This window comes from Manis pentadactyla, chromosome 5, assembly GCF_030020395.1.
Source record: "Manis pentadactyla isolate mManPen7 chromosome 5, mManPen7.hap1, whole genome shotgun sequence".
In the NCBI taxonomy this organism is placed as follows: domain Eukaryota; kingdom Metazoa; phylum Chordata; class Mammalia; order Pholidota; family Manidae; genus Manis; species Manis pentadactyla.
In genome coordinates, this window is record NC_080023.1 from 13,390,177 (window position 1) to 13,409,903 (window position 19,727).

At 35.9% G+C, this 19,727-nt stretch overlaps 2 protein-coding genes across 2 annotated transcripts in view; one reads left to right on the top strand and one right to left on the bottom strand.

The window, feature by feature from the left end:
* Positions 1-1,829: 1,829 nt before the first annotated feature.
* Positions 1,830-11,809, bottom strand: DCAF16 (DDB1 and CUL4 associated factor 16). Its single transcript, XM_036921050.2, has 2 exons — positions 11,565-11,809; positions 1,830-4,022 (listed from the first exon to the last, which is right to left on the bottom strand). Exon 2 carries the CDS (start codon positions 3,424-3,426, stop codon positions 2,776-2,778), a length of 651 nt encoding a protein of 216 aa, XP_036776945.1. The 5' UTR covers positions 3,427-4,022; positions 11,565-11,809; the 3' UTR covers positions 1,830-2,775.
* A 79-nt stretch (positions 11,810-11,888) lies between these two features.
* The window catches only part of NCAPG (non-SMC condensin I complex subunit G), a 57,855-nt gene continuing 50,016 nt past the window's right edge, over positions 11,889-19,727 (top strand). Inside the window, exons 1-7 of the mRNA XM_036921043.2 lie at positions 11,889-12,126; positions 13,033-13,239; positions 13,744-13,972; positions 15,914-16,059; positions 16,850-16,934; positions 17,903-18,095; positions 18,564-18,713. Coding sequence (XP_036776938.1) covers positions 12,019-12,126; positions 13,033-13,239; positions 13,744-13,972; positions 15,914-16,059; positions 16,850-16,934; positions 17,903-18,095; positions 18,564-18,713 — 1,118 coding nt within the window. The 5' untranslated portion in view covers positions 11,889-12,018. The remainder of the gene's footprint in view (positions 12,127-13,032; positions 13,240-13,743; positions 13,973-15,913; positions 16,060-16,849; positions 16,935-17,902; positions 18,096-18,563; positions 18,714-19,727) is intronic.

A 19,727-nucleotide genomic window follows, 5' to 3' on the forward strand; every position in this document is an offset into this window, starting at 1 on the left:
GCACAAAGGACATCAATGGCCAAAAGCTTTGGGGTACTTTATATTGGTTCAGTGTATTTTGAAACCAATTTCTTAGGTATAATATCTTATTTAATTATGCGTTCTCAGTATCTGGATTCTAGTAGGCACTCCATACTGTTCTTAGGTGAATGAATTAATTTCTAACAAGAGATATTTAAAACTAACAGATTGCTCCAAAAGACATTGCGTTCTCTAACACTGGAGCCAAAAGTAGAAAATCATTTGAGACTGAATTTATGTATCAGTAAGAAAATTACCCAGTGACTTCTAAGATCCCCAAATGCTTTAATAATTTTTCTAATCTCAAAACACTGTTCTCATCACACATTACTTTTAGTGGATAGTTGTAATAGGAGCCCCCGGCAGGATAATCCCCTAAAGGCGACTAAACATCTGACCTCCTCCTGCCATGTACAGATTTTTTTCCTTCTCTTAAGAAGCTGATGGGTTTAAAAGACATGATGATGGTTTTCTAGGCTCAAGTCATCTGCACTGCTTCAACAAAAAGAGGCCATCTATCTGCACCAAGAAAGAATACCTTTAAATAACATTAATATCCATTGGTTTAGAAACCCTGTTTCATTATCCTTTGGATAAGTATTTCTATGAGAATACATTTGTTCTTCTTTATCCCAATTATGGTTACTACATGGAACCAAAGACTCATGTACAGAGAGTGTTAAAGTGATAAATTCACTACTAACCCCACATCCATGGTTCACAAAAGCAGTGAAAGCTCAAGGCTTATTCAGGTATCTACCATTTTGTACAATCTAAAATTATTTAGCATATAAAAACAAATGGATTCAAATCTCGATCTTGACTGAATTAACAGCATTTTCTTTTTCAATTCTGTTTCTTTTCTAGAACTGTCAGGTCATCTGCTATCAGACACTGTATATAGATACTCTATTAACTGTAACTGGGCACTTAGCGGATACTGAATATGCCTCAAGCAAAGGAGGATCTATTTCATTTGTTGAGAACAAATAGCCATACTCTGTTCAGCATGTAAAAGCTGTTGGTTTATTCAACTGTGAACTGGGGAAAGGCTCCCTTTCAGAGTGAACAGCAAAAATGTGTTCATGAGCAAGGCACTTTTATACATACACACAAGAGAAAAAGGAACATATTATGGTTACACAAATATCTACATATTTTAATTTTCAGACCTCCCTACCTCTTCCCACCTCCCCCTTAAGAAAAAAACCAAACAGATTCTTATAACATTTTAAAAACCAGTTTCACAGAACATCTACATAGGAACAATTTCTGACACATTGTTACACTAACAGTATAATATGGTTTAAGTTCAGTAATTTTTCACTAACATTATTTTTCTATCTGCAATTCCCTTCTTTTTCCCTAAAACAAGACAACCAAGGCTTAGCATTTTAAAAGTCTTTTCTCTCTTTAAAATTGCTATACATTTATAGAATTTATAATTCCATTAATGCTTCAATTGTTTGATGTCACATTGTACAGAGCACTAATAAGAGGATAGCTTTAATAATCTTTTCTGACTTCCTTTAGATGCCCAGTCAACCAGGCTCACACACAGGTTTCATTCGTTATTGTAGGTGTGTGAAAAGATTTAATGGTCTCATGCATCTTATTTTATGTATGTTGATCTATGTTTGACTCATCTAAATAAACACAGTGAGACTCATTTACATGGGTACACACTCTTCCTTGTTCAGCTAGAAGAAAATCTAATCTATGTAGGAAAAAAAAAGAGGCTTTAAAAAAAATTCTTGAACTTCAGATTTTATTAGGCCAAGATTTTCTGTAGTAATAAGGTTCTTTAAAGTTACAAGGGTTCCTGAAAAGTTCACAATGAATGTGGAAAGTGCATAAAGTACTGCAGCAGGAAACATAGATGAAATACTTTAACCCATTAGCAATTAATAGTGAAAGCATAAATGCTTTATTAATCTGTTCCCATTGGTCTTTTGGGATGTTTTAATTGCTCTTGACTAAAGTCTGAGCGCCAAGATGCAAGAAACATATTCCCTCCAGAATAGGTGTATGTTTAATCCCCAGTTCTGATCTTATAGGGCAGTTTAGCTAGGTACAGCCTGGTGGGGAGAATTAGATATAAAATGTTTATGCTGTAATTGCAGGCACCAATACAGATCTATAGCCCTGCAGGCTAGGTTTGAAACTGCACCCCCTCCAAGAAGACAAGAACCTAGAGTGTGCCACATGTAGGCCATCTACATAAAAGCTGGGACATAAACCCATATTCCCACCATTTTTGTCTAGTTATTCAATTTAATTCAACTACCTATCTAGGAATGAATGCCAGAGAAGAGCATGCTCAGAAAGGTGTTATTGGGGGTAGCTAATTTCCTACTTTCCTCAACAGCTGTTTTTAAATTTGGGTTAACAAAAATGGTAGTGGCCTACTTCTTTTTTCACATTAATAATTAAATATTTAGTTGGAGTCCATTCAGACAGGCAGGGTAAATGGGGTGGCATAGGGAGAACTGAGTTTGTAGAATAGTTAATTTATCTTTTGTAGTATGGTCCCTTTGACTAATTATCCATTGACATTCTCCTTTTATCCACAGGATCTGTCTAAGGGAATGCTCACAATGCACATTTTCTGTAGTTGAGTTATGAGGTTCTTGGGTATATATTCAGTATCAGTACTTGGTAGGTTGAAAAGGGATTAATTTCTCAACTATTGTTTGTGCAACTTTGTACTACCTCTTCTGTTAGCAACATGACAGACAGCAGAACAGTGAATCTTTATAGTGATGCAGTTAGGAGTTTATTAACTGCCTTTTGGAAGTCAGTATAGGAGTAAGTAGTGTTGATGGGTTCAGTGCGGGTTGTTTCCTTAACTGTCTTAGTTAACCAGCCACAACAACAACCAGAAACACATGAATTAGGGATCTGTTTTAGGTATTCAGGTATGGGAGTGGCTCTACTCAATGTTCGGCTTAACTGTTTGGTAGCAAATTGCAATGCTCCATTTAGAGTGGCATGATCTCTAGAAAGCCGGCTGGCACTTGTAAGGGGCTTTTGAAAAGGTGGGACTCCACAAGAAGCCAAAGGAGGCCATTCAGGAATTGGTTCCAGTTTGGGTACACAATGGGAGCAGTGGGAGAGCCTTAGACCTATCTCTCGAAGTATGTGGACTGGTGTGCTTGGATCCAAGAGTTTAGCATGATATAACCAAGAATTTGGATTTAAAGGTTTCCAAGTTGTTGAGTATTTTAAAAGGCACTTAACCTGCCAGGCAAGACTCTCAAGAGGTGTTAAGTTTGGCACCACAGGATCCTCTTCTTCAGAGGAATCCCATTCTTCCCCAGAACTCTCATTTAGGTAGTTAGCATTTTCTTCTTCTTCACTTTCTGATTCCGGTAAGGGATCAGGAGAGGGATTTCTGGGACCCATTAGAATAAAAAGGAAGTACCAGAAAAAAAGTTACAGTCTAAGCCAGCAAAACACTGACTAACTCTGGCAAATAGAAACAAAAAATAAAAAGTCCTTTCAACAAGATTAATTTGTCTGTTTTTCAGTCCATTACACACACCGAGTACACCTCTGGCTCACACCCCTGTGCAGGTCTTCAAGATTATGTTGTATATTCTTCACTTACAAAGAAGACATCTCAGTTCTCAGGACCAGTTCAGTGTGTAAAATGTTAGTCACTTACCAGTGGTCAGAGTCTCTCCTTCAAATTCTGGATACCCAAGAAAAGAAGGGGTCCTTGTTTAGGCTGCCATTTTTTTTAGCATGGTCTCAGCTGGTTGTGAAGAGACACTTTATGTACTCTGTTTTGCTTGCAGGGATATTATATCTACTTGGTAATAAAAGAAACTCAGTGGTGGCCTTCACTGTCCGCTGTTGTAGCAACTTTTCTGCAGAGGGACGGTAGGATGAGTTGTCAAGGGCATCTGGTGTGCACAGATCCGAAGTTTATAGGTGGTGCAAATGCCTTTGGAAACTGGTGACTTGGTTGTTGGGCTATCTGGAAAAGTTGCCTTAACCTGTGAATGAGAAGACTACAGACATGATATTAAAGCCTAAAAGCAAAGGGTAACATTATTGCCCATCTAACTTTACAGCGTATCCAAGCACATGGATGCTGAACCATAAGATTTAATGGGCTTTCTCAACTCTGTTTCACTGGTTTAGGAAGACTGTCCTGTTAGGAAGGGCTCCTACAGTCACAAGGTTCGGGAGGAGCACCTGGGGCCATCCTAATTCTTTTTTGGGACTTTACCTGGGCCGTTTGTTTTTTAGTATGTAATTCTAGCCCAGAAAATTACTTCTGCAAAAGTAGTTCCCTTGTGTTGCAAACTCCAAATTTAGCTCTCTTGCTAAAAAGGTATCTTTTTACCGTCAGATGTACTTGTTGGGATTAGTTTTAGGGGACCTGTCCTGGTTGTAGAGTACCCAGATGTTAGAACTGTTGCTGTGACCCCAGAGGTTGTGGTCATACTCTACAGAGATGAGAGAAGATGGCAGGTATAGATTTTAATATAGTAGGAATTACAGTGAATATAAACAGGTTAAAATCACAATGAAAAGACAGACACTTAGGATTAAAAAAACAGTAACATGCTGCTAACAAGAGACACTTTAAAGCAAAAAGATACAGAAAGGCAAAAAATAAAAGCACAAGAGAAGATGTATCAGGCAACGTGGCCCCAAATAAAAGCTGAGATAGCAATGTGAATATCCAACAAGAAAGATTTCAACCCAGAAAATGTAAGGGACAAAGATGGATGATAGTACTGGTAAAAGGAACATAATAAAATATACTCATCATCAACATATATGAGCCTGAAAGTACATCCTTAAAATTCCTCAAGTAACAATTGATAGAACTAAGGGGAAAATATAAGCAGGTATGAATATAGTTTAGGTATTATGTAAGTAGAACTCCGTAACAAGCAGAATTGATATTTGAACACATACACAGAGACAAATAGATCATGCATTAGGTTATAAAGTATAACTAGATTCTAAAGGGTCAATTTCATTCAGACTAAGTTCTCTGACCACAATGTAATAAAAGTAGTATTAATGGTTAAATGTAATCCTAGTTGGAAAACTAAATAACTCATGGGTTAAAATGGAAATTATAAAAAATGTTAAGAAGTATTAAACTGAATAATATTATAAGGCACTATTTGTGGGACACGGCCAAACTGGTGTCTACAAGAAATATTTAGCTTTGGATACAATATCCACAAGTTAAACATTCAATTCCAGGTAACAGAAGAGAAACAGCAAAATAAGCAGGAAGGAAATAATAAAGGCAAAAATGAAACAGTATATAAAAGAATAGTAGAGAAGACTGAAAAAATTAAAAGATGGTTTTCTGAAAATACGAATATGAAAAATGAAACTAGTGAGAATTACCGAGATTTAAAAATGAGATTAAAAATAGAAAATGACAAATTTTTGCAAAAATGGGAAAATCTAGATGAAATGGCTAAATTCTAAAGGAATATAAATTATTAAAATTCATAGAGGAGAAACATAACTTAATAAACCTGTAAAGATTAGAGAAACTGAAAAGGTATCAACCTATTAAAAACAGCAAGTGAATATGGTTTTATAAGTGAGTTCCACTAAACTTTCAAGGAAATTAACACTTGTTTCAGAAAAAAGTAGAAAAGCATACAAACTGACTAGCTCCTTTTATGAGAATTATTAATTCCAGGTCTAGAGACAAACCAGATAAGAAAAGCATAGGCTCATTTCACTTGCAAAAGTTTCAGATATTACCTAAGAAAAATCTAATAGTGTATTAAAGAAAAATAAAAGAGTATGTTATAATCATTATAATCATGTAGAAATATCCCAGGAAAGAAAGAATATCTCAACTTCAGAAAGTGTAGAAATACGTCACCACAGTAATAAAGGGGGGGAAAAAGAGCAGATAATTTTATCAACTGTGGATACTCGATCTTTTCTAGTCCTGATCAACACCTATTTATGCTTTAAAAATAAAGCACTCTTACCAAACTAGGAAGAAAAAGTTACTTTCTCATGAGGTTTGGTAAAGATTACCTACAAAAAACCTTCAGGAAATATTAGCCTAAAAGAGAAACTTAAGATATATTCCCTTTAAAAATGAACTTAGATAAGGATGACCATGATGACTGATACTGCCTGACATAGCACAAAAAGTCCTAGTCAGTTATAAAAATGAACAAATGACAGTTGGTAAGAGCTGAATAAAAGAGATAAGCTTATTAATTTACAGATGATATGGCCATCTAATTAAAAAAAACGAACTATTAGAGCTAATAAAAGAGCTTAACAGAATTCCTGGTTCTGAGATTACTATGAATATTAATTAGTTAATTTATCTAGCTTTTACTATTTGTCAGGTATTTCTAGGAACTGCAAATGTTAACTCACTTAAAATTGTGCTAACAACCCTTTAAGATAGTTGTCTCCATTTTACACGAGGTCTAGCTACCTGCCCAAGATCATACATCTGCTAAGTGACAGTCAGGATTTGAATCCTGGCACTCAACTTTTATCCCAGCAATACTCACCAGAAAATGTTTTACATAAATACCTTTCATAACGGCAAAAAACTCACCAAATCTATAAAAGATCTAGGAACCTATCAATAATATATAAGACCTGTAGGAGGAAGAATGCAAAATTCTAATACAGGACATAGAAGATAATTAAATATAGATATTCTATGCTCTTGGATGAACAAATGAATATTGTAAAGATTTATTATATATATTATATTTCAAGCATAAAATTATAAATATTATAAAGAGTAAAGGGGTTCTTGGCTTACAAGATGTTAAAATATACAAAGGCACAGAAATTAAAAATAGGGTTTAGTTAGTGTAAGAACAAGTAGTCCAATGAAACAACAAAGCTCAGAAACAGAGCCATATATACTTTTGGAATGCAGTAGACAATAAAGTTAGCAAATAAATCAAGGGGAATGGATGGATGCATTTAAGACATAATATTGGTAAAACTGCCTCAGTATAGGAGAAAAATAAAACTGTACACTTATGATGCCACTACATTGGAGGACTCATGATGGAGTGAAGACCTAAATGAGAATGGTAAAACTACATAGTTAACGGAATACAATGCGGGAGAATATCTTTGTGATTTAGGGCTGGGGAAAGACTTCTTAAATTAAATAATATAAGGCACAAGACCAAAAAATGATGAATTCAATCACATAAAAAATCAGTCATTTCTGGAATGAACTAAAGACATTAAGAACAAAGTTAACTACAGACCAACAACAAAAAAAGGTAGCAGTATTAAAGAAATGGGCAAAAGACAGAACTATCCAATTTACAGAAGAGAAAATCCACAGGCCATTAACCATAAAATCAGCAAATTGTTCTATTAGTTTGGTAAAAATTAGAAAGCTGGGAAATGCTAAGTATTAGTGAGGAGACTAAAGGAACCCCTAGGATGATAAAATATTAATTTGAGATCCAGAGGTGAACTAACTAAGAAAAGCATAGGCTAATTTCACTTACAAAAACAGGGTATCCCTTATTTTTGCAGGACGGTAAACCAGGGTATCCCCTTCTCAAGAGCAAAATCTGTCAGCACTACTTAACCAAACTAACTGCACATATCTCATGATCCAGCAATTCTCATGAGTAATGATGTTGGGTATACACAGCAAAGAAATTCTCCATAAGACTACCATGTACTCTGAAGCTTCATCTTTGATGGTAAAGAGTTAGAAGCATTCTAGGTTTCTACCACTGGAGGAGTGGCCAGGTAAAATGTGGTCAAAGCACATTAGAAGGTACAGAGCCAACACAGATGGACTAAGGCATAGCTCTAATGAAAAAAAGCAAAAAATCAATCAATCAACAGCCCATTTGTGCCATTCTGTAGGAGTGATACCCAAAATGAACATCAGTAAACATCTCTAGTTTCAAATATACACTGAGTTCTACTACTGTCATATGGTATGGCTTTTTGGCTTTATGTCAGTAATTCAGTTCCTTAGTGGCTTAGTAAATTTTTTGAAAGAATTAATGAGAATGACAAAGGTCTGATGTAAATAACTATACAAGTATGTTCTACTTTTAGCCTAGGGAGACAAAAATTCCCAAACTATATTCAGGTGATTTGGTTGTATGTTGGACAAAGATGAATGAACGATTTTTTTTTTTAAAGCAGAATCAACAAAAATGAAGCTACTAAAGCAATTTAAAGGCAACTGCTTATAACTTCTTCTTTAAAAAGATGTATGAATGTGAATATTTTTAAGTTTATAATATTATTATCTAGTTCAACCTGAAAACAAAAAGAAAATTCGGAATGTACCACAAGTCTTATTTTATTGAGACAGGAGGAGTGGCTGGCTTTTAATTCTTCTGTCCTCTTTTATTTTTACTGTTTTCATTTCAACCAGATTCCATCTGCAAGATTATTAATGGGCTATACTTGAGTTATTATGTTACTCAAAGAATTCTTTAAACAGCCCACTCTACTTTTTTGGCAGAAACAAGAAAGTCTCTTTGAAGGCATATGTAAATTCTAGAATGAACCTATCACTGTTACTCCTTTACATTCCATGTGCATATTTTCCTGTATCAAAACTGAATCAACCACACCTATTCTACATATTCTAATGTCTAATTTAGTTTTCAAGAATGATCTCTTTTGAAATTTTGGAACTTAATGGGCTTACCATATGAATTATTTTGCAATTTCTTTAACTAAAGTTTACCAAGGTCAGTTTATCCCCATTGTTGCCATTATTTATTCTTTTTTTCCCAAAGCATTGACAGCAAAATCAAGAAACTGGTAAGCTTTAAGGCTGTGAGATTGCTGTTTAAGTTCATATAGTATCTTCTTTATTTTATCAGGTTTTTGGACTGACAAGTTGTATATATTTAACATGTACAATGTGATGTTTTGATGTATGTATTCACTGTGAAATGATTACCAAAATCAAACTAATTAACATATCCATTACCTCAGTTACCTATTTTTGTGTGGTAAGAACATCTGAGTGAGATCTACTCTTCTAGCAAATTTCAAGTATACATACATTATTAACTATAGCACAGTAGGTCTCCAGAACTTACTCATCTTGTAAGTGAATGTTTGTATCTTTGACAGTTATTTTTCTGCATCTAGTTTATTTCATTTAACAGAATATCTTTCAGGTTAACCCATGTTGTGGCATATTGCAGGATTCCCTTCTGTCTTTAGACTGAATAGTATTCCAGTGTGTACACACACACCCTATCTTATTTACCCACTCATCCATCAATGGACATTCAGGTTGTTTCCATATGTTGACTACCATGAGTAATGCTGCAATAAACATGGGAGTGCAGATATATCTTTGAAATACCGATTTCATTTCCTCTGAGTACATGCCCAGAAGTGGGACTGCTGGATCATATGGTAGCTCTATTTTTAATTTTTTCAGGAACTTTCACACTGTTTTCTATAATGTTGGCTCAACTTACATTCTCACCAATGTGTATAAGTGTTCCTTTTTTTCCACATCCTTGCCAACACTTTCCTTTTGACTTTTTGTAAGTCATCCTAACAGGTGTGAGGTGATACTGTGATTGTGATTTGCATTTCCCTGGTGATTAGTGATGTTGATCACCTTTTTAAAACCTGTTGACTTTCTTTGTCTTTTTGGGAACATGTCTATTTAGGTCTTTTGCTCATTTTTTAGTCATTTTATTTAGCTTTTCTGCTATTAAGTTGTGTAAGTTCCTTTTATATTTTGGGTATTAATCCCTTACGCGATACATGGTTTGCAAATATTTTCTCCAATTCCAAAAGTTGTCTTTTCATTTCATAATCTAGCGCCTTTTTTATTTCCCAGACTATAATGTCCAAGAAATACTGATCAAAACATGTTATTAATCCTAAAGCCAATCAAAATATAGCGATGCTGACCTCTGGTGGCCAAATGCCTCATCCTTCAGTAACTGACAAAATGATACGAAGGTCTCTCTCATTTGTGGTGAGATAACCAAATAAAACACATTAAAGAAAATAATAGAAATTTCAAAGTCAAACAAAGCAACAAAGGTAACAGGCACCCAAAGCATAAAGGGAGCTGCGCAATTAAAGGCCAAAAAGTAAGAAAAATGCCTCCAAGAATTAGTTTGTTCTATGTTTAGTTTACCAGTTGACCTTACATGAAAAACACATGGGGATTCCCAAAGTAAGAATAGTTCTGCACTGTCCAGTACCACAGCCACTAGTCCCATGTGCCTAGTAAGCTCCTGAAATGTGCTTAGTATAAAGTAATACCCAATTCCAAAGATAAAGTCGGGTGGGAAAAAAGAATGTAAATTTCTCATTAATAATTTATGTTGATTATATGTTGAAACTATTCTGGATATACTTGGTCAAAAAATTAATGCCCTTTCTAGATTCTTTCTCCAGAGGCATTCTATATTTTAGCTATAGTGAGATTACAAATGTTATTTAGCAGTATATACCCCATGCATTCTTTGGCCTCTATGCTTTTGCTCTAGATAATAAACCTAAAATATTCAACCTCCTTTGCCTTTCCAGAATTAGACATCTGGATAACTTCAAAATTATGGGCAACCCAAAAGCTACCACATTATTTTAACTAGCATTTGAATACCTATGTTTCAGGAATTAGGAATATGAAGAGAATGGATGAATAAATTATGGCATATTCCTACAGTAGAAAACTACAGAGAACTGTCTGTGCCTCAGTTTCCTCATCTTAAAAGGAGAGAGAAGTTAACCTTACTGAAGTAAAGTGCTTAGAACAGTGTCTGGCACATACGGGTCCATAAGTCTAAGTTTTGTGAAAAGTATAAGTATGAATTAAACTCAAAAACAATAGTGATTTTAAAAAGCAAGCTGCATATGGTAATTCGTGTAATGTTTGCCCATGAAAACAGTAAGTGTTTTTATTTACATACTTACCTGTCGTTAATACATAAATTAACAGCAAATTCATCAAATACATTATTGCTGGGGATGGGAGGTACTTCAACAGAGAAAAGGGAGTACGGGCGACTCTGTGGGTACTAGTGTGCTCGTTTTTGTCTGACAAAATTCCATTAAAAAAAAAGTTTAAAGACGTAGTTCCTGCCAGAAGGCACTCCAAATTTACCGTAACCACTACCTTAAACAATTTTCCATTCTGTGTTCTCTTTTGTTGAATATATCGTCGTTATGCGCCTTGGTAACCAGGCCTCGAAATGTGGTACATCTAGCACAGCTGTATCTAAATTAAATTGTGCCTCTCGTCTCAGCGGTACCCAAACTACCTCCCTCCTTTGCAGACCCTCTACCAGCCGAGGATCTACGGTTTATCAAGACTGCGGCCCGCCTCTATCCAGAGACCTCGGAACGTCCCCGTCAGGCGACCCGGGCACATTTCCGTGTGTAGAAGTCGGGTCCCGTGCCCAGCCCTTCCAGCACATCCCAGCTTTTCTCTCCCTTCTCGACGGGTCTCCAAACGAAGCCCTTCTCCCGGGGTCCCTTGCTCCCTCTTCAGTTGGAGCAGGGACTGTTCCCCTCAGCAGATCCCCTGTTCTCACCCTTGGAGGACCGCTTCTTCTTTCTCGCCTCAGGAAAAGCCGCTCTCCTCGGTTAGGCCTAGCGCCAGCAGCTGTGCCCCGACAGCGGCACCACGATCCCGCTCGCCCTCCAGGCCGATACCACTTCCGGGCACGCCAACGCTGCCTCCTCCTCCTCGAAACGCCACTTTCCACCCAGAAAACTGTTGGGTAGATCCTATGCGCATGCGCCCAAGTAGCGGAGTGTCAGGGTAGCTCAATCTCTTCCCGTTCTAGTCTCTCTGAGCTCTCGCGGCAGTCTCGCGGTATTTCCTTCTCCCGCGGGAGTTATTTGAATGCTGGGGCGGTAACCCCGCCCTGGGCTCTGGGTTGCTGGCGGATCGGATCCAGCGGAATCTCTGTGGACCCTCGGCCAGTGGTCAGTCGGGCTGCAGCCGACCGGGAACTGGGTTGGTCCCGGCCGAGTCCAGGCGCCATGGGGGCAAAGAGGCTGCTGCCCATTAAGGAGGCCTTCCAGCTGGCGCAGCAGCCGCACCAGAACAAGGCGAAGCTCGTGGTGGTGCTGAGCCGCACCTACCGCACGGTAAGCGCGGCCGCCCCCGGGCCCAGCCGCCGCCGCCGCCCCTCGCGCTCGCCGAACTAGCCTCCCACAGGGGCCGCCAGTGACCCTCCGGACTCCGCGCACGGCACAGCAATCTCCATTACCGTGGCGCGTGGTTCGGAGAGGTCTGGCGCCTTGCGGGAGGGCGCCCGGGCGCTCCCTCTCCGCGGCGGCCTCGCGCGCGGACCGTTAGTACTTTGTCGGGCGGTGAACTTGGAGAGAAACGTTTACTATCGTCTAGATGAGGTGGCCGCAGGGTGGATGCCGAACGCTTCGCTGAGCCGATGTTGTTCCTCCGGTCGCCGCCCACGTCGGGAACGCCAACAAATTATTTTAACCTCTCCCCACGGTTAAATTGAATCTAGTCACCAAACAGTAAATTAATTCTGAGGGCCCGGTTCTTCCTGTTCACGTAAATACTGCTTGGTTTGTTTTGAATGGAGCCGCGGGAAGAATAGGACAATGAATGTTGGGAAAATAAATTAACCTGAGGTCCGAGAAAAATTGTAAGTCATCATCATAGGGCTGGAGGATATGAGATAGTATGTGAAAGTTATGTCAAAGGCTAAATTTAAAAGCCACTGTTGATTTTTGATATTTTTACTACACTGGTACCAAGGCATATTGAGAATTCATGGGTATTAAAACAAACAAAAATAGGAATCCCTTTATTGTCAAATTCATGTTTGTTTTCTTCCTGGAAGAAGGAAATTTTTTTGAGAGAAATGCATGCAAATTTATCTCTCCTTCGAGGGTTTGGACGGTTGAGAGTTGACTAAGTGATGATTTTAGTTTGAGTTACGGCTAGTGCTTTCAGCAGTCTTACGGCAATGTTGAGAAAAGAGGACTTTATCAGGGCAGTTTGAATGGGTTTCTTTTATCTTGCAGATGGATGATAAAACAGTTTTTCACGAGGAGTTCGTTCATTACCTTAAATATGCTATGGTGGTCTATAAACGTGAACCAGCTGTGGAGAGGGTAATAGAATTTGCCGCAAAGTTTGTTACTTCGTTTCACCAATCAGATACTGTTGCTGAGGAGGAGGAAGAGGAGGATGGTGGCATTTTAAATTATTTGTTTACTTTTCTGTTAAAGGTATTATGAAAATTAGAACTTTGGGGAAGTAGTTCAGAAAAATTTACTACGTTAAAAGGGCTGTGGGAATTTGTACAGTTTAATGTGGTAATTGAGAAAGTGTTTGAATGGGTTTTTATAGAAAGTATTAGAACTGTCATTGAGATTAAAAGGTAGACTTTTAAATTAACTCCTGCATTAAATTTTTAATGATCTCTCTAAGCTACTTCTTACATACATTTGTTTTAAATGAATTCTCTCTTTTAGAAGTAAGATATCCAACCAAGAGAAAGAAATACACTCTTGTAATTTAGCGAATACTTACTTTGGACTGTGTATATTTTGAGACTTTATAAAATGTATATTTAGTATACATGTGGATCAAGGTAGTGTAGTTTCTCTGCAAGCAATGACTTACTGTTGTAACTTCTTTAATTGTAAGCATATAAAATTCAAATGGTAATGCTATTATTTAGTAATAATGGTACGTGATTGTGAATAAATTTTGATTTGTTTCTATTTCAGTCTCATGAAGCAAACAGCAGTGCAGTTAGATTTAGAGTGTGCCAACTCATAAACAAACTCTTGGGAAGTATGCCAGAAAATGCCCAGATTGATGATGATTTGTTTGATAAAATTAATAAAGCCATGCTTATTAGATTGAAAGATAAAATTCCAAATGTGAGGATACAGGCAGTTCTGGCTCTTTCACGACTTCAGGATCCCAAAGATGATGACTGCCCAGTGGTTAATGGTATGCGTAGCTTTCTAAATCCTTTTTTCAGTTTCCTTGACTTTGTTAAGTTCTCAGTAGATAAGTTTTTTTAAATTAGTTATATACACATATGGGAGATTATAGGTTTTATATACATATATAATATTTTTAAAATACCTTGGGAAGTATGCCAGAAAATGCACAGATTGATGATGATTTGTTTGATAAAATTAATAAAGCCATGCTTATTAGATTGAAAGATAAAATTCCAAATGTTAAAAAGCTATGGAGCATCAATACCTTTGAAGCCTGTTTTAAAAAATACCCAAGTAGCCACCATTCAACTTAAAAAGCTATAGAGCATCAATACCTTTGAAGCCTGTTTTATGCCCCACCCCAATTACATCACTTTCCCTCAGAGTTAACAATTATCTTGCATTTTGAGGTAATTATTTTCTTGCCTTTTTGTTTAAACAATTAACCACATGTGTGTATCTCTAATAGTAATTTTTGTCTTTCATTTTATTTGCTATATAAAATGTATTTTTCTGTGCTCTTAATATTTCCAATTTTAACTTTGATGTTGATACGTTTTATTTACTGTTTTATAACATTCTGTTGTATGAATGTAACACAATTTATTATTTCTAATGTTGATGGCTCTTCTAGTTGTTTCCAGTTATTTTGCTCCTAAAAAACTTGTTGCTATGAACTTTCTTATACATGGCTTTTGGTACATAGGTTACAGTGTTATTCTAGGGTGTATACCTAGGGGTGGATTTGTTGGGACATGTGTGCATTGGGCTTCATTAGATAAGATACACATGTTCTACAAAACATTTACCAGTCAATATTCCCAATAACAGTGCATAAAAGTGTTCATTAATCCATATCCTCAGCAGTGTTTGGTATTGTCAGATTTTTAAATTTTTGTTAATCTGATTGCGCATATGATATTGTTATGCATATTTTCATATACTTAACAACCAGTTATATTTCTTCAATATAATGCCTGTTAATGTGTTCTGCACATTTTCCTGTTGGTTTGTCTTACTGATTTATTAGAGAACTTTATATATTTTGAAGAGAAATCTTTTGTTTATATGAATTGTAGATCTTTTCCTACTTTAGGCGGCTTATTATTTCACTCTCTTTGGAATGTCTTTTGTTGAACAGAAATTCCTAATGTCAAAATTATCAACCTCTTCATTATTTGCATTTTATTTTATTTAAGAAGTCTTTCTCTACCTCTAGACTCATAAAGATTGTTATATTCCACTTTTCCATATATACCTAGGTCTATTTCAGGTACTCTTCTGTTTCATTTTTTCTCTTACTGTTATAAGCTTTATGATCACTTTTTAAAATTGGAATATAGTTGATATACAATATTACATGTAATCAGTTTTGATAACTGGTGATATTGATATTTTTTGGTGTTAAATGATACACATAACTTGTATAAAACTAATAGACAAACACATACTTGATAAAGGTGGGGAAAATTTAAGAAGTAAAGTGAACAAACATTTAGCTACAGGGAATGGATTTTGTTTTAATTAGTAAAACCAGAAGTTATTTCTTTTTAGAATTCATTAAAAATCAAAATAAGAAGCCGTTTGTAAAGTCATGTCAGTTTAAAATAAATTGCCTGAGATATTAGACTTTCTTCTAAATCTTAAAGAGTAACGAAGACATAATCTTAATAATGGGTTTTCCATGATCTTTAGGCTATTTGTTTTTATTTGTTTAGGGCTATTTGTTTTCAGTTTTAGCCTTCATACCCCATCCACTGGCTAATTTCTTGTTCTGTCCTTTTTAAGGGAAGTTGGCAGAAAAAAATCTTCAGCTAAAATTAAATGTGTAACATTAAAACATTCTATCTTTATCATTTTAAAGATGTTAACTATAAAGATGTGGGCTATCCATAACTGATTAAATATTTCTTTAATGTACTAAAATGTATTGCTCTATTTTTAGCTTATGCTATTTTGATTGAAAATGATTCAAGTCCAGAAGTTAGGCGTACAGTTTTATCATGTATTGCACCATCAGCAAAGACATTGCCCAAAATTATAGGGCGTACCAAGGATGTGAAAGAGGCTGTCAGAAAGCTGGCTTACCAGGTATGTCAGTCCAATCTCTTAAGACATATTCTTTTTTTTTTTTTTTAAGGTATCATTGATATACACATGAAAAACAATGTGGTTATTACATTCACCCTTATTATCAAGTCCCCCCCATACCCTATTGCAGTCACTGTTCATCAGTGTAGTAAGATGCCACAGAGTCCCTACTTGTCTTGTCTGAGCTATACTGCCTTCCCTGTGACCCCACACACAACATGTGCATCTTAAGACAAGAAGCCATATTGATATACTTTTGAAAAATTTGCACATATGTAACTCTGGGGGAAAATCCTGGGGGCAAAATACATTTGAAACCAAAATCAGTCAAAGGGAGACAAAAGTGGGAGAAACTGTTTACTGCCTACAAGCAGTAGTCCACCTCTCCTCACCCTTTTCTCTGGCAACCTGGCTACAGAAAAAAGGGGCCCCACCCAACCTCTCCATTCAGATATGCTCTCACTCCCCCTTGTAAAATTATCTACTGATATGGAGATGGACTAATTCTCTCCACCTCTTGGAAACGCCTGTAGATAGGAAGATGCACTAAGGCCAGGTGAGAGATTCTGGAAATGCTGAAATTTTACCCACAACATAAAAATCTCAATTGAGGAAATCATTATTACAGATGGGGAATATGCGTAATTTAGGTAGAATCTTAATTGCATTAAATGTGTTTATAGATACAATTTTTTTGGAGATAACGTTAATTTTCTTAGATGAAGGAATTAATTATGAAATATATAACTATCTTGAGTTTACTGACCAACTCATTATCATTACCTCTTAGGTTTTAGCTGAGAAGGTTCATATAAGAGCTATGTCCATTGCCCAGAGAGTAACACTCCTTCAACAAGGTCTAAATGACAGATCAGGTAAGGTCTTTATATGAAAAACATCAGTAGATTTTGGGGTCAGACTTAAAAGGTTTAGGAAGCAAGTGTCCTAAGTAAGCCTATCATTCCCACAGCCTGTCAAAATTTATTTTGGTGTATTGTATAGAAAAGATTTCCTTTTGGTGTTTAGAAGGAAGAGTTTGTTTCAATTTTCCCTTGTTTTGCAGATGGAGAAACTATAGCTTAAGTCTATAGAGCTCATTTACTTCAGAAGTAGGGCAGGATCTCTTTTCAACCCTCTCTAAAAAAAATGCCATCTAACTCCTTTGTATGTATCTTGATATGAATGTGTTCTGTGCATCAGAAGCAGCAATTAGGAATGGTCATATCAGTATAATTTTCCTAGGTTTTTTTTTAATTTTTCCTTTTTCTCTCTGTTAAAACTAGAGAATCTGCTTACAGGAATAACGTATTTTTAAATTTCCAATCCCTATGAGAAGGCTGAGGTGGCTTAATTTTGCTGTAGCAAGAAAACCTGAGTTTGAAAACATTGTCAGGAGACTAATGACTAAGGTGACCTTAAAAACTAAGAATAAAGTTTGTTCAGCTATACATGTTTGTATGTTTCACTACTTCAAATAGCAATCATTTGTATTAGATGAAGTCAGGCAACAAATGAGATAATAGGTATCATATAGTCTGGACTCACACCTGAAGCCCAGTGAACCCAGGGGCGAAGCAATGTAGAGGTATTTTTTGTAAGCTGTGGTAGTTGGGTATTTCATTCTGACCTTTTCCATTTTTACTGGAAGTAAGCATCATAGTGACTTCTGCAACATCACTGTATTATTTTTTTCTTTAGTGTGCTTTCTTACTCTTCTCACTTTTTATCATAAATACAAGCTTTGTTAGCATTGATCTGAAAAAAGTTAATTGAAACAGACAAAAGGTGGGAAATGGAAACTAGAGGGAGCCTCTGTTCATGGATATTTCAAATGACTTAACAGACACTGTGAAACAAGCAATGAAGAAGCATCTTCTCCAAGGCTGGTTACGATTCACTGAAGGGAATATATTACAGTTGCTTCATCGCTTGGATGTGGAAAATTCTTCTGATGTGGCAGTCCCTGTTCTCAATGCCTTATTTTTAGTGACTCCTCTTCCTGAACTGGCAGAGATCTGTAAAAATAACGATGGCAGGTATATAAAATATTCATTATTTGAAATGTGATACTGATGAATTTTTGCAATTAAAATTAGTCCTCTCCCTGCATTACAGCAGATTGTTTCAGTACCTTTTATCTACCCTCTTTTGTTTTCTTTACTCTTGTGGTCGTCTTTTTTTTTTTTCCCCCTTCTGTAACAACTCACTACTTTATAGATAACTAGCTGCGCTTTTTTTCCCCCAAGTTTCTTTGGTTTTTGCATTAGCCTATGATGGAACATCCAAAAACTTGTGTTCCTTTTATATGTTTGCTCATTTGACTTTTTTTCTCTTTTGGTCTAAGTTTTTTCATTTTTGTGTGTTTGGATAAGTCAATGACTTTGTAAGTTAGAAGGATAGTGGTTATAAATCAAGTCTGCTTTTTATTTGCATGTTTCTACTCAGTTCAAATTTTTAACTTGATATTAAGGTCTTACTTTCTTTTATTCTTTACCTTTTAAAAGGAAATTGATTCCAGTGGAAACATTAACTCCTGAAATTGCTTTGTATTGGCGTGTCCTTTGTGAATATTTGAAATCAAAAGGAGATGATGGTGAAGAATTTTTAGAGCAGATTTTGCCAGAGCCTGTAGTTTATGCAGAGTATTTACTGAGGTAAAATTGTTTTCCTTTGATTTGGACTGTGTATTGCTCTGTGTGTCAACCTCCCAGCACCCTTCTTCAAAGTCATGCTTAATTGAGAATAAGTTAAAAACCTTTATTTTGGACAGGCAGGATAAATAGGTATACACATTGAGTCTTTCTGCAGAAATATACTGTTGGTTAGTATCTTGAAAGAGCAATCAGTATGTTTAGAGACATTTCCTTAACACTGTTAAGATGTGAATATGAATATTTCTCCATGAAGTTCATAATGATGATGTGTTAACTCTTTGAAATTGGTGGCCAACTTTTTCTTAAGTGCCAGAAAATAAATATTTTAGTCTGTCGGGACATACTATCTCTGTTAGGGCTCTGTTACAATGACTTAGATGTTCTGTGATAGTGCAAATGCTCCCAAAGACAATTCATAATGAATGAGTGTGACTGTTCTTTGATAAAACTTATCGACTTTCATGGACACTCAAATTTCAATTTAATGTAATGTCCACATGTATTTTCACATGTATATATATTTATAAACACATGTTTTAACTACTTTTTTAGAAATGTAAAATTCTTAGCTGGCAAGCTGTGCAAAAACAAGCAGCAGGCTATATCTGGTGCATGGTCTATAAATTTTCAACTGACAGGTTGGACCACTGTGGCTAATTTTAATGTTAATCAAAACTGTTACTACTTGGTTTTTTTAAAAATTAAATATATATACCTTTTTCTTAAATTAATTTCTTAATTAATTTCTACTTGTTTTAAAATTACACAAAGCATGGATGCAGTCTTGTCAACATTGAAATACAAATGTGTAAAGAATAAAAATGTGAAATTCCTTTTTTATCTCCTATTCCTCAATTCCATTGATCTCCTTAGAGTTAACAACTAAATGATTTGGGGTGAAAACTTCAAACTTCTTTCTCTAAATTTATATGCAAATGTATTAAATTCATAAACTTTGATTAACACTATATATACTGTTTTATTTATTTTCAGTTACATCTGAGATCATTATAT

Bases quoted from the DNA above. Each gene is read 5' to 3' on its own strand.
- DCAF16 (XM_036921050.2), bottom strand. From the start codon at position 3,426: ATGGGTCCCAGAAATCCCTCTCCTGATCCCTTACCGGAATCAGAAAGT.